The sequence below is a fragment of the Vespa mandarinia genome, chromosome 21 (genome assembly GCF_050613455.1).
Source record: "Vespa mandarinia isolate Hongniang chromosome 21, ASM5061345v1, whole genome shotgun sequence".
NCBI lineage: Eukaryota > Metazoa > Arthropoda > Insecta > Hymenoptera > Vespidae > Vespa > Vespa mandarinia.
This window is the reverse complement of record NC_140830.1, coordinates 248,792-262,908: the sequence shown is the minus strand read 5'-3', so window position 1 is coordinate 262,908 and position 14,117 is coordinate 248,792. Positions and strand designations below refer to the sequence as shown.

The following is a 14,117-nucleotide window of genomic DNA, read 5'->3' as shown; positions in this document are numbered from 1 at the left end:
TTAGTAAAAATTTAAAAATGCATTCTTCTAGATTTATAGTACCTTCTCAATTATTAATATCAATTAAACTTTTGTCTACATTCACACAATTAAAAGAGAAATATATATGAAAACCTATAACGAATGAATATTGAATTTATAACATATTCGTCATTCCAGTGAAAAATTAATTTACAACCGGTTTATAACGCAATGTTCAGTCATCGCATTTCCTATATAATAAGAAGTGGGGACAGAAACAAATTTTGGTGCCATCTCCGATCTTTCTAGATTGTTCTTGTCCAATCAAAGGAGAAATGCCAGATGTAAACAGTAATCACGTGAGCAAAGTCTGATTTATGGTATCTTTAAATATTCCTCGCTTTCCTATTCCATCCTCAGTTTCTGTAAGAATAGAAATGTAGTAGGAGTCGTTGTGCGGTGCTATTAAATTATCTGTAAATCTCAACAATTATTATTAGGGATATAAGATTATTTTCATTATATTTAAGTTGTTTATATATATTCTTATTGATACAATTCATCATGTATTTCACTATAATATTAATTATTATTCTAACAATTTTATTTGGACTATACTATGGAATAGCAGAATACTTTTTAAATAAATTACATATGTTAAATATTATCAACGGCATTCCTGGACCAAAAGCATTTCCTATAATAGGAAATGCTCATCTGTTTATTGGCGACACAACAGGTAAATTTGTATCAGCAATTTTTTATATATAAGTATTTCATCCAATAATTATTTATAACCTCTATTCTAGCTCTGTGGAAACAAATACTAAATCTAGGTAAGAATTATCAATTATTGTGGCGTGTATGGATAGGCGCGAAATTACTTGTAATGGTGGAAAATCCTGAATATATTAAGGTAAGTTCTGTTAGTATTATTTTAATAATTCTTAATAATTTCATAATCTTTTCATTTTGTATTTCTATTTGTTTTCGGAAGAAAGTACTCAATAGTCCAAATATTACTGATAAGAGCCAGGAATATGAAAAATTGAAACCTTTTGTAGGCAATGGTTTGTTTACTGCTCCAGGTAAAGTATATATCTTCGACATTGTTTACCAGTACAAAAATAATTATAATAAGTATGTACTATCAAATATATTCTTTTTTGTAACATTTAATGTTATGAAATTGAATAGTAAAAAATTTTTGCTCCTTTACATACACATGCAAATGAATGTATTATATGAATATGCACAAGATCTTTTCTCTTTTACTCTTTTGTTATAAACATGTACTTATAGATGAACAAATTAAATAAAATATGTAAATTAAAGTAATATGTAAATTATGTAAAATAAGTGAAATATGTAAATTAAAGATTAATTGCTTTCCTTTTGATTTGATTTTAGCATCAGTATGGGATTCACATCGAAAAGTTTTAAATAAAATGTTCCTTATGAAAAATATAAAGTCACATATGGATGTATTTGTTCATCATTCTATCGCATTAATGGAAAAAATAGAATCTATTGTTGAAGAAGAATTAGACATTTTTGATTATGTCTTTCGCTGTACTTTGGATATAATATATGGTATTTTAATTTAGAAATTTTTAATGTTTATAAAATTTATGTACATTTGTATGAATTTACTATAATTTTGCAAAATCTTTTATTGGAAGATGCTACGCTGGATACGCAAATAAATTCGCTGACAAATCCGGATTGTAAATTAGCTGAATCAATAAGAGGGTAATAATAATGATACTTTTATTTTTGTAATATATTATGTATACTTCTTACATTTTTTGTGTGCTCTTTCAGTGGGATGGATATAGCAACACAAAGGATCTTTAAATTATGGTTACATCCGAACATAATTTTTTATAACACTGCTAGAGGAAAGAAATTTCAGGCGTGCTTGGCTTACCTGGATAACGTAACAAACAAGGTATCATTAAAGCAACTATTTTAAGTTCCATTACTTCTTTTCAAAATTAAAAAATTTTAATATAATATTTTTTATACATATCGTTTTTTTTTGTTCCTAAAGATTATCAAAGAAAAAATAGAATCTATGTTAAGAAGTAAAATTAATCGAAAATTGACGGTGGAAAAATTAGGTAAAGATAAGCAATATACATTTAATAAAATTTAATTTTCAATCTTGTCATTTATTAATGATAGATTCTTGTTCATTTTTCAAGGACAAAAACAGAAGACACTTTTCGATTTTTTATTCAAGTTATCAAACGAAGGAGAAGTATATACGGAGAAAGATATTCGCGATGAAATGAATACAATAATTATAGCTGTAAGTCGTATTTATTGTTTTAATTGCAATAAATTTTTTTTTATTAATGACAATTAAGGAAAACTGTATAATACTTTCAGGGAAGTGAAACTTCAGCCACAACAATTAGCTTTGTCCTTTTAATGCTTGCAACATACCCGGAAATTCAAGTACGCATATATAACATTTTCTTAATAATTTGTCATTACGTATCCGACGTAAATTATATTCATATTAACATCTTATCATGTCTTCCAAACTTTCGATTACAAAGGGCAAAGTATATAAGGAAGTAAATCGATTTTACTGCTCGGACGATCCGAAATGTGTTCCAATGACATATAATGATATTAAAAGTATGAAACTTTTGGAACGTGTGATCAAGGAAACATTACGTCTCTTTCCTGCAGGTCCTGTCATTGCCCGGAAAGTAACGCAAGATATAAAAGGTACCTCTGCATTCAAAATGATTCTATATATGTATCTTTTCATTGTTTTACGTTTAATATTTCATTATTAATAATATGAACGTATTTTATAGTACTAATATTTATTTATTAATTATATTAAGTTTCTAAAAATTGGACTATACCAAAAGGATGTTCAGCAGTATTTCTCATCTATAAACTACATAGAAGCGCAAAATATTGGCCACGGCCATTAGTATTTGATCCTGATAGGTTCCTACCAGAAAAGAATTGTTCTACGTGTTTCTTTCCATTTAGTTACGGTCGAAGAAATTGCATAGGTAATTACATACTCCTATAGATTATTTGATAGTATACTTCAGAAAATTCCAAAATAAAATGCATTTTCATTTGATTTTATTTTTTTAGGTCAACATTTCGCTATGCTGCAGATGGCAACAGTAATCGCTACACTGATAAAAAGATTTAGAATTACAATAGACAAGCCAATAGAAATTGCAAAAATAGATGTAAAGTTGAGCATCACATTAAAACCGACGAAACCAATAAGATTAAAATTTGAAAAAAGAAATTAATTAAAACATAGAATATACATGCATAAATATATATATATATATATATATATATATATTTATATATATATATATATATATATATATATATATGTATATATGTATAATACATAATTAATATATTTATACATAACGAATTCTGGGAGTAATAGCATACAATCTGTTGTGGAATCATATTATTATCTGTAAAAAATAAAAACCGTCTACTTGTCATTTCATCTAACTTTATGTAATATTTATGTTTTATTGTACACCTTGAAGATCGCTATATTTAAAGTTTGTATAAATTATTGTTTTTCTAGTAATATAACAAAAATACATCGTCATAGACTTTCTACTCTGTAATGTTCTTTTAATTAACCTTTACCTTATGAAAGGCATGTTGTGAGGCAATGTACTAAATTTCTTCTAATCGGATTAGGAATATTGGATTAATCAATGTCTGACGAGGTAAACAAACTGTGATTGAAAGAGGAATTCAATTATTCATTTCGTATTGAAGTATTAAAATTTTATTTTACCAAGTACGATGAGATTGGTGATATCTTAGTATTATATTATCTCTATAAAGGACCAATATTTTATTAGGATACGTTCAACGAGATAATTTCTTGTTCATTGGGACCGATGCAACAGAATCCTTCTATAAAATAAATCTCGTTCTGTATTTATTCCTTATTTCATAACGGTCAATTATAAAGATCTTTAGCGGTAATCCACAACAGTTAATAATTTTTTTCTGAAATAACTACGACACCGTATGATTTTTATCGCTCCGTCGAAGATTGTTAGAGAAAGAGAGAGAAAAATAGACAATGACATGAAATAAATGTAAGAAAGCAACGAAAATGAAACATATATAAGATCAGCATATTATCATTATGACAATTAAGTAAATAATAATCAATCTTGGATGTCTAGTTGTCTCCTTTCTCAAAGCCTCTGATTACGAGCCTAGTGTTTACACTAGGAAATTTGCCTTGAGATTATGTCATTATAAATGTTTGCATTCTTTCTGGTTCTCTCTCTTTCGAAAATCAGAGTTTACAAACAAGAAAACTAATGTATCTCGTTTAACTAATCCCATTTACATGTTATATAATGTAATGGTATACATCGATATACATCAATATTAATGCCGACAAAATACTTTTGATGAAAAATAAGATTATTATATATCGTCCGTTCTAGCAGACGAACCGAGAGATGTTGAAAAATGAATGCGACGCGGAAGCGATCGAATCAAGTGTGAATTCACATAATTCAGATAGCCTAACACTCTGGGCCGATGTCGAAGCATACTTTAACATAGATTTATGTAATTTCACTTCTAATTACAGCAATTATGGTACCCGAATTAATAGTAAAGTAATTTATCAACATCTTAGCATGAGACTTTTTTTTGTTTGACGACCGATCTCGTTGAAAGAATTATGGATATATAATAATTTTCTTCTTACTGAAGATATTCCAAAGAAGTGATTATCGTTATATGTTACAATTTGCATATATGATTGCATATAACATACATCATACATATAACATGTTGTATTTGTTATTTAAATCTTTTTAAATTAGTCGATACGTATTGTTATATTTACCATTAAAATTCCACGTGTACAATCACAATAGGTACTTCATCGCAGGAAAGAAAAACAAAGAACATTAAGCATTCGTTATTAGATAATGGTTAAATTAACACGTGTGACAGCTATGAAGCTATTATGGAAAAGCCCAAAAAGAAAAACAATTGGATATGATTTGCTGCAATTGCAGAATGATTGCATATTTAATTATAATTATGTTAATATACCAATCATATCTAAATATCTTTCATTTCATTTTCTCTTATTTCATATCATCCTAATTATCTCACTCCTTCGCACTCACACACATATCGTCAAATTAAATATCTTTATTTGCTGAAATACACATTCCTGCAAATTGACCATTTTTTTTTTTTTTATTAATAGAGGAATATACAATCAATTCTTACAGAGAATTATAAGTATTTCTGCTGACGTGATATACTGACATGAGTTGTAAGTTCAAGACGACATTACAATGATTAATTAAGCTAATCAAAAAAAGAAATTAATTAAATCTTCTTCCTAGATCAGAAGTGTAGAACCTTTTTGCCTACATACTAATTCTGAGGTTAATAGCAATTTATTTGCTAGAGGATTCGGATGTTTAGCTAGACGAATATTGTAGCGTTCACTGAAGTTAACAATTTCTTCCTTGACTGTAAGAATTCTTAAATCAATATGAATCCTTTCGTTTGTTACATACCAAGGGGCATTGCAAATATTCCGCAGGGCTTTTGATTGAAATCTTTATAGAATTTCTATGTTAGAGTTACTAGCGGTTCTTCATAGTTGAATTCCATAGGTCCAAATGGGTTTTAGAATGGCTTTGTATATTATGAGCTTGCTCTCCAGAATTAACTTGGATGATCTCCTAATGAGCCGATATAGCTTTCTTACTCTTTCCTTCAGATAGGTTGTTTTGGATTTAATATGATGTTTCCAAGTCAGTCTATTATCATATCCAAGTATTTAACAGAATCCCTGGTTGGAATTACTGTCACATTAATTGTCACAGGAGGGTAAGTTCCCTTTCTTAGCGTGAAGGTTACATGTGCCGATTTATTTCGTTGACGTTAATTTGTCACTTTTGGGACCATCTTTCAAGCTTGTGTAGATGACATTGCTGTATTTCAGTTGCATTTTGAGGATCGCTGTCCGAAGCTAATAGAGCAGTGTCATCTGCAAATGTTGCCGTAGTTATCACCCCTGAGGTGGGTAGATCTGCTGTGTAAATTGTATGTAGTAAAGGACCGAGTACACTCCCTTGTGGGACACCAGATAAGAAAGGGAATGCTGTGGTGATTGATTGATTTAAATACTTTACTATGAATTGTCTGTCAGTGAGGTAGGATTTTACGATTGTGTTTTTACACATACTCTTTTTAGAGTATGGCAGAGTTTTTTTAAGTTTGTGCAGCAATCCAATGTGCCACACTTTATGAAAAGCTTGTCTAATGTCTAGAAATACTGCTGTACAGTACTTTTTCCGTTCGAGATCTTGTGATAATTGACGGTGAATTTACTCAGTTGTGGAATGACATTTTTGAAACCCGAACTGAAGCTCAAGGAAAACTGGTGCATCTAGTGCATCGAAGAGGCGACTTATTACCATTTTTTCAAATAACTTGGATGTAGTGGATAAAAGACTGATTGGCCGATATGACGTAACTTCATGAGCTGGTTTTCCTGGTTTATGAATAAGAGTTATGATAGCTATTTTTCAGGATGTTGGATAATAACCTAGACGTAGAATTGCGTTAAATATAGAAGTTATTAATGCTATCCCTATCTTTGGCAATTCTTTTATTATCTTCCCGTTAATTAGATCTTTACCAGGAGCCTTCTTTGAATTTGCGTTAGCTGCAATTGTTAATTTGACCTCCATTGACGTAAAGGATTTGATTTGTGGCGACAATTGCAAAGGCGCGTTCAGGAAATTCCTAATTCCTTCTTCATCGATAAGTGAAGTGGAGACAGATGGTTTAAATGCATCAGCCAGATAAGGGGCAAAGAGGTTTGCTTTGTCTATTGGTCTTCTTGCCTATCCACCTAGTGGTTGGCGAAGCGGCGGTATGTCTTGACTTGGACGAGTGAAGCACCTGGTGGCTTTCCAAAGTGAATAGTTTGAGTCCGCTGTGGGAGATAAGTTCATTAAAAATTTTTGGAATCCTTCATTTTTAAAGCGTTGTAGAGATCTTCTTAAAACTCTGGTAGCTTTATTTAGTTTATGCTTGTCCTCAAATAATCTGCTATTGTGCCAGATTCTACGCAGCTTTCGTTTTTCTGCAATTTTTTTCATGATATATACGGGATAAACGTAGTCATACAACCATTCCAACTTAGATGCAGAGTCTCGAACAGCGTCTACTATATTGCGCGTTAAGTAGTTTATTGCATGGTCAACATCGTCATTTGTCACTAATGGTGGTGATTCAACGGTATAGGAGTTGAAGGCTTCACGGAAATTATTCCAATTTGTGAGTCTATTGTATATGGAGATAGGAATGTTATTTTCAATGATGTCTGAATGTATTGTCGCTATGATTGGAGAATGATCAGAAGAAAGAACCTCAAGTGAGGAATTGACTTGGATGTAATGAGGATTCTTCTTTTTGTATAATGTGTCTAGGAGGGCAGTAAACTGCTGATATGCTAAGCGAGCTGTGCCAGTCATATATCATAACACTAGTTGCCTGGATGTGGTTTTGTTTGTATGGCGCAAGCTCATAATGTTTGATGTTATCTTTGATGATAATCCCTGTACCCCCATGTGTCCTTCCACTGGGATGGTGCGTGCAATACACCTTATACCCATATATTCTAAAATAAGTTTTATCGGTAAAATGCGTCTCAGATACCAGCATTATTTGAATGTCTTGATTTTTTAAGAAAGATTCCAACTCAACTTTTCGTTGCATCAAACCGTTGGCATTCCAAAGAGCAAAACGTAAAGTCCTCATTAATTTTTGGTGGAAGTCAATTTATTTAAAATAGCCGTTAATAGAGAGATAAGGTTATTTATTTCTTCCGTTTGCTTTTCAATTAGTTTTTCTAACTTACTTATATTTTCTCAATTGCACGATTTATTCTTATTATTTTCTATAATAGAAGAAGTTGGACTAAGATTATTTGGTGAGTGATTGCTTCTTGTAACTGCTTGTGCATAAGAAAAGGATGGATCGATAAAAAGTTGGTTATCTCCAATAGGGTTAGTCTGTGAGCATAATTGTATATTTGGATTTTTTCTGTGACTAGATTTCGGGAATGTTTTTTCGAGCAATTCTTTATAATGAGGGCACCCTTTATAGTTTGCGGTATGGTGGCCACCGCATAAGTGACAAGTTGGAGAAGTTTCAATGGATTTTTTACATTCTACAGTTGGATGAGAATCTGCACATTTTACACACTTATATTGGCGATTACAGTACTTTTGGGAGTGGCTGTATCGTTGGCATCTTTTGCATTGAACTATTTCTTTCTTTTTTATGGGTGGTTCAATTTTAACTATAGTATTATTCAATCGACTTATGTTATATATAGATTTATTATTTGGGTTTTTTTTTAAGAATAATATAGAACATTGACAGGGGCTTGTGTGTAACTCTGTGTCGAATGTTATTAATATTATTTACTTCATGCCCGAGCTCTTGTAATTCGTCCTTTAAATTATCCAAATCAACAGAGTGATGTACATTGCGTAGAACAACACACAACGACCGTTCTTGTTTGAGTTGGAACGTATGAAAACTTGCGTTAGATGATTTTAATAATTTAGCAATTTTTCTATATGTATCTGCGTCAGTTGGTAGGATACGAACCTGGTTGTTATTAATTTTAAATTTATAGCTCTCTTTTTTAACGATTTCATCCAAGCATCTCGTTAAGGATTGCATGTCTATTACGTCATCTACATAAATTGGAGGGGGCGGAGGTACTTTTGACAAGGTTCGATTTTCTATCATGTCTCTATCCATGATTGTATTTAAGATTGAGTATCTGTTAGCCGTTAGAAGTACTGCTTCAGGTCTTGGTTGCCCTTCATCACTGCCATCGTTTTTTCTTGGTCATTTTTTGTTGTTAGGATTTGTTGCATGTCTTGAAGAGGCAACTATTTGCCATTGCGGAAATAGGTTTGATGATAACATATCATGGTCCAGAATATGCGAAGATCTCGTCTCAATTAGCCGACCCGATTTTGAAAGATATTCTCTATAACGGCTTGCTATGTATTTTTCCCGATATCCTCTACATAAACACAACACTCGCGGAACTCAGCTTCGTACGTCTGTATACTCAGAAGGCTAGAGCGCGACACCCAAATTGACCATAACTATGAAAATATCTTTTAAATTATACATTTGTCACAAGCCTAACGCATCAGTCATCATCAAGATTTTGTCATTGAGTATTCGTACTTAAATAATACTTTTAATCTAATGAGCGATTCTATTATAATATTTAATAACAGAATTCAATAATTGCATCATCATATTAAATCAATTCTGATATGAAACATATGAAAATCATGCAAATCGAAATATAGTTCTGCGTAATCCTTTTCGATGCTAATATAAAATATTGTTTACGATTTCGCAATTTCTTTTCCAGTCTATATTTTTTCATAACATTTCAATTTTAACAAGGACGCGTAAATATACATCTCAGATACTAAATGGAGTAATATAAATATTGATAATGGAAAGCATACACTCATAAATTTTCTTCGTTCTTGCTTTCTTTATCATAGAGCAATTGAAACCTTGCTATAAATTCTCTTTGAATATTCGCTAACGATCGTAACTAATATACTAGATTTCTAATCTCGTTTATAAATTCACTGTTACATTAATATCGTCACGTCTTCGTGTGTTGGTCAGTCAGAAACTATGAAAGTTTAAAGAAACTTTAAAGAAGAGAAACGCTTATTGGCAAGAATACGTGTGCTTGTAGAGCGATACCATTTTTCATTTGTTTCTCCTCTATTTTTCCCCATAAGAATAATCATTTGAAGCTTGTAGTTAATAAATAATTTAGAATTATCTATAAGACACGTAGTAAAGAAATACGGGAAGACGATGGAAGACGAAAAGTATGTGCAAGAATGCAAATGCATCATGCCTCTTTTACTCTTGGCAAGATAGCGCGCACAAGAGCCACACGTGCAGAGATAAAGCTGACCAAGAAAGTAAATGCAGGGACAGCGTAACGCAATGGCTTAAGCCCTTGACGACAGAAAAACGCGCGAGAACGAGTCGTGCAAGGGGGTGCGTGCAGGCGAGTACTATGTACGCGCCTAGCGACTGGACGCTGCAGGAGAACCCGCAGCAGAAAACACTTCATCGTCAAAACTTTATCAACCGCAGTCGTCTAGATAAATTCATTGTAGCCGTTATCATCAGTTCGTTGCAGTCAGTCGTTATGATCACTTCGTTGCAGTCAGTCGTTAAGCGCAGTTCTTTACAATTAACAATTACGATACTTAAGACTTATAATCTTGTTATTCATTGTAAATTTCTATCACCGATTTTATACCAAATAAATCAATTCGTGAAAGTGAAGACAAAGTGTCGAATACCGAGCATCGCTTCGCCCTATTATTCCTCAGTTATCGCTAACAAGAGGGAACCAATTCAAGGGTCAGTAGTAGGAACCCTCGAAAGAAATAATGACGCGAGAAATGATGTTCGGAGCCGCTCTCATCATTTCATCGAATAAGTAAGATAAAGAAAATCTTTCCTGGCGCAGCTTAACTGCCCTATTGTGAAAGAAAAAAGGGAAAAAAGAGCCTCCCTCTCGTGTAAAATTCCAAAAAGTTTCACCGAAGAAGAGGCGCGTGATTCGTTAGGTATAATTGGGAGGCTGCAGACACTTCGGTAACTCAAGTCCCAATTGTTAACGCAACATTATATTTATTTATATTTTTAATTCTTTTCTGTTGTTAATCCCTATTTTTCTTCACAAGCAAGCAAAATGACTTCGCCACGTTGATCTCCTTTAACGGATGTAAACCTTACCGAAGAAGAGAATAGAGCATACGAAAGCGCGTTATTAAACCGCGAACAAAGCCTTCAAGAAGTTATGAGCGAAATTTCTTCCTTCAGGGAACAGTTAGTCTATATGAAAAGGCAATCGAACAACAGAACGTTCCTCTATATAGGAAAAGAATAGAATTGGAAAAACGAAAACAACTACCTATTCGCCGCGAACTCGATCTAGATAAACGGGATGGATTCTTAATTATCGATGACATGTACGACGGAAACCACTCCTCTAAACATACTACAACCAGTCGCGAAGAGAGTCGTTGCTCTTCCAGAAGTGATTCACACCTGCAATTCGATATCGATAACCTTAGGCGAGAACTCGACGAATTAAAAAGGAAATTGAGTAATTAATGGGGAAGTAGGCAACATGTACAATACAGACCGACGGCTGCACCTAGACTGAACATGTCATAGCTCAAATTGGCATGAGATATAACGGAAAGCATATCTAACTTCGACGGACACAATATGCCCGTTCTTCGCTTTACGCGAGCATGTAAACGAGCCATGGGACTCTTCGGAGAGATCCCATCAGCCGAATCTAAGTAGGCTTTAGTAACGGCTATTCGCACTAAATTAGAAGGGCACGCGTACTTGGTGGTTGAAGAAGAAAAAATCACCACGGTAGAAGAACTAAGAGAGATTTTAAAGGCAGTGTTTCAACCCTCAAGGTCTGTGAATGACTACAGAGGCTTTCTTAGTAGTACTTAGAAAAAATCGAGCGATCCGTCCTAGATTACATAGGCAAGATGCACGATTTAAGACAGGCCATCATGGAGGGAGAATCAAAACCGCCTAATGATTCCATTCTGAGGAATTCCATGAATTCCTTTCGAGGAAAAGCATAAGATAGAAGTCGAGGTATTAGATAGCTTCATAAACGAGTTACCGCCGGAACATAGAATCCCGCTTATTATGGAGATATGCTACGATTTCACTTTCGCATTGAACACTCTCATCCGTATTGCTCAAGTGGTCCCGTGAGATCAGGAAATGGCTGAATCCCCTAACAAGAATAAGACCCTAGCCGTTCGAACGATGGCTGTCAATGTTTCGAAATGTGAGTCGTGCGGAAAATGGGGACATCAAACCGCGAAATGCTGGTCTACCTTGCAGCCAACTACGTACGCTAAAGTAGCAGCTAGTCCTGTCCCACGCGCAAGAGAATCATCGCCCGACTCGATCGCCAGGCGAAAAGATTAATAACACCTCCCAAGGGGAAAAATATTAAGATAGATTCTAAAAAGAACGCGTCGTGTCTCACTAACCAGAAGGTTAAGGAAAAATGTGATTAGTGTAACCAAACAGGACATTCGGCAGACGAATCCTGGAAAAGGGCATTCGATGATAGTCGCCGAAATTTAGGCGCGTCCGCGTCAGGAAACGCAGAAGGCGACCCGACCCGCAACAATGTGGGCGAGCCAGCGACCAAGTATGTTCGCCCAAAACAGTCCATGATAGCAACCTGCACAGACGAATAAATGTGGACAATTATTGTCCAACGGCCAAAGCTCCTTCGATATTTTTTAAATCAGCTATTTTACACGAACAAAGCATTTTCATGAAAGATACGAGTTCGAAAGTGAACATTATCCAAGCAAACCCTATCAGAAACGGAATGGCAGTGAATGAGGAAGAAGCTATAAGAATTAGAGGAATAACTAGCAACCACATATCTACATAAGGCTCTATTATAATAGATCACCTCAATGAACTTATAAGCTTCCAAGTAGTGGATCCTGGCTATCCTATCAATTAGGACGGTATATAAAACAGTTAATTTCTTGGAGAAATTGGCGCGAACGTAAATAACTCCAAGGAATCATTGGAGCTACCCGATAGGGAAATTCCGTTCATAGATCGGGAAGTAATTCGCGATCACGCGAGATCATGCACAATATTTCATTGTCGCATCGAGACTAATAAAGTCAAAGAAGGTTACGTACCCAGACTCGAAACTTTCCCGGATATATTTATAGGAGACGCGTTAGTCAAGAATAACCGAGGTCAGATGTGTCTCAAGGTCATTAATACTACGGAAAAAAATTTCGACATAATAGTTCCCATTTTAAAACTTCAGCGGTGCGAGATCCACAACCTAAGTAAGGCCAAGTCAGTAGATCGAGGAAATAAAAAGTTAGGAGAAGAGTGTCCGATCGCATCTATTAAGGCTGTAACTGCCGCTTCCGTAGTTACCAAGACTATAGGTCAAATAGATAGGAAAACACATAAACCTAAGGGTACGATAAAGCAGGTACGATCTTTTCGAATACTCGAATACCTAAATAATGAGGAAAAAGAAAACGTAGAAAGACTACTAGCCATCAACGTAGATTATTTTCACCTGCCTGGAGAATCATTAGGAAGCACCAAAATAATAAATCACCGAATTATAGCAACGGACGAGATTCCAATATATACTAAACAATATAGATTTCCGCCTATCTACAAAGAAGAAATTGATAAACAAACGAAAGAACTCATGCCAGATGAAATAATCCAGCCATCAATAATTTTGCCGTACAATTGACCCATCTGTGTAGTTCCCAAGAAAGCAGATTCGAAGGAAAACCCAAAGTGGCGAGTAGTAATAGATTATATAGAGTTGAACGAGAAAATGGTAGGAGGTGCGTACATATTACCTAATATTACAGAAATCTTAGATCAGTTAGGATCTGCAAAGTATTTCTCGATTTTCGACCTCAAGCCAGGCTTTAATCAGTTCGAAATGCATCCAGAAGGCAAAAGACAGCATTCTCGACGCCACATGAACATTACGAATTTAATCGTATGCCATTCGGCCTCAAAAATCCCCCGGCAACATTTCATCGTCTTATGGACCTTGTTCTAACAGGTCTCCAAGGCGAAGATATGTTTGTTTATCTGGGTAACATGGTCTGTACGCGAAATCGCTTCGGGAACACGAAATTAAATTCAGAAAGTTAATACATCGGTTGAGAACAGTCAATTTAAAATTATAGTCAGATAAATGTGAATTTCTAAAAAAAGGTACTGTATTTAGGCCACATAGTTGGGGAAGGTAGAGTAAAGTCAGATCCCAAAAAGCTCGAAGCGATCAAAGAGTTCCCACGGTCGCGAAACATTAAGAACATTCGCCAGTTTTTAGGGCTTGCTGGACACTATCGAAAATATATCCCAGATTTTTCCAAATTAGCGAAACCATTTACGGATCTGCTAAAAAAGAAGGTAACCTTCGCGTGGAACCAAGT

The 14,117-nt window shown here is 34.1% G+C and overlaps 1 protein-coding gene across 3 annotated transcripts; it reads left to right on the top strand.

Annotated features, from left to right (window-relative positions):
* Positions 1-264: 264 nt before the first annotated feature.
* LOC146872304 (cytochrome P450 4C1-like) lies at positions 265-3,270 on the top strand. Of its 3 annotated transcripts, none has more exons than XM_085663416.1 (13): positions 265-320; positions 593-700; positions 771-877; positions 959-1,049; positions 1,372-1,554; positions 1,644-1,713; positions 1,786-1,912; positions 2,015-2,084; positions 2,169-2,275; positions 2,356-2,424; positions 2,529-2,703; positions 2,826-3,002; positions 3,091-3,270. In XM_085663416.1, the coding sequence occupies exons 2-13, from the start codon at positions 616-618 to the stop codon at positions 3,255-3,257; spliced, it is 1,428 nt and encodes a 475-aa protein (XP_085519542.1). In that variant the 5' UTR covers positions 265-320; positions 593-615; the 3' UTR covers positions 3,258-3,270. The 3 variants fall into 3 exon arrangements, with proteins under 3 accessions (XP_085519542.1, XP_085519543.1, XP_085519541.1); XM_085663417.1 differs by having other exon boundaries at positions 271-329; XM_085663415.1 differs by having other exon boundaries at positions 271-700.
* The last annotated feature ends 10,847 nt before the right edge of the window (positions 3,271-14,117 follow it).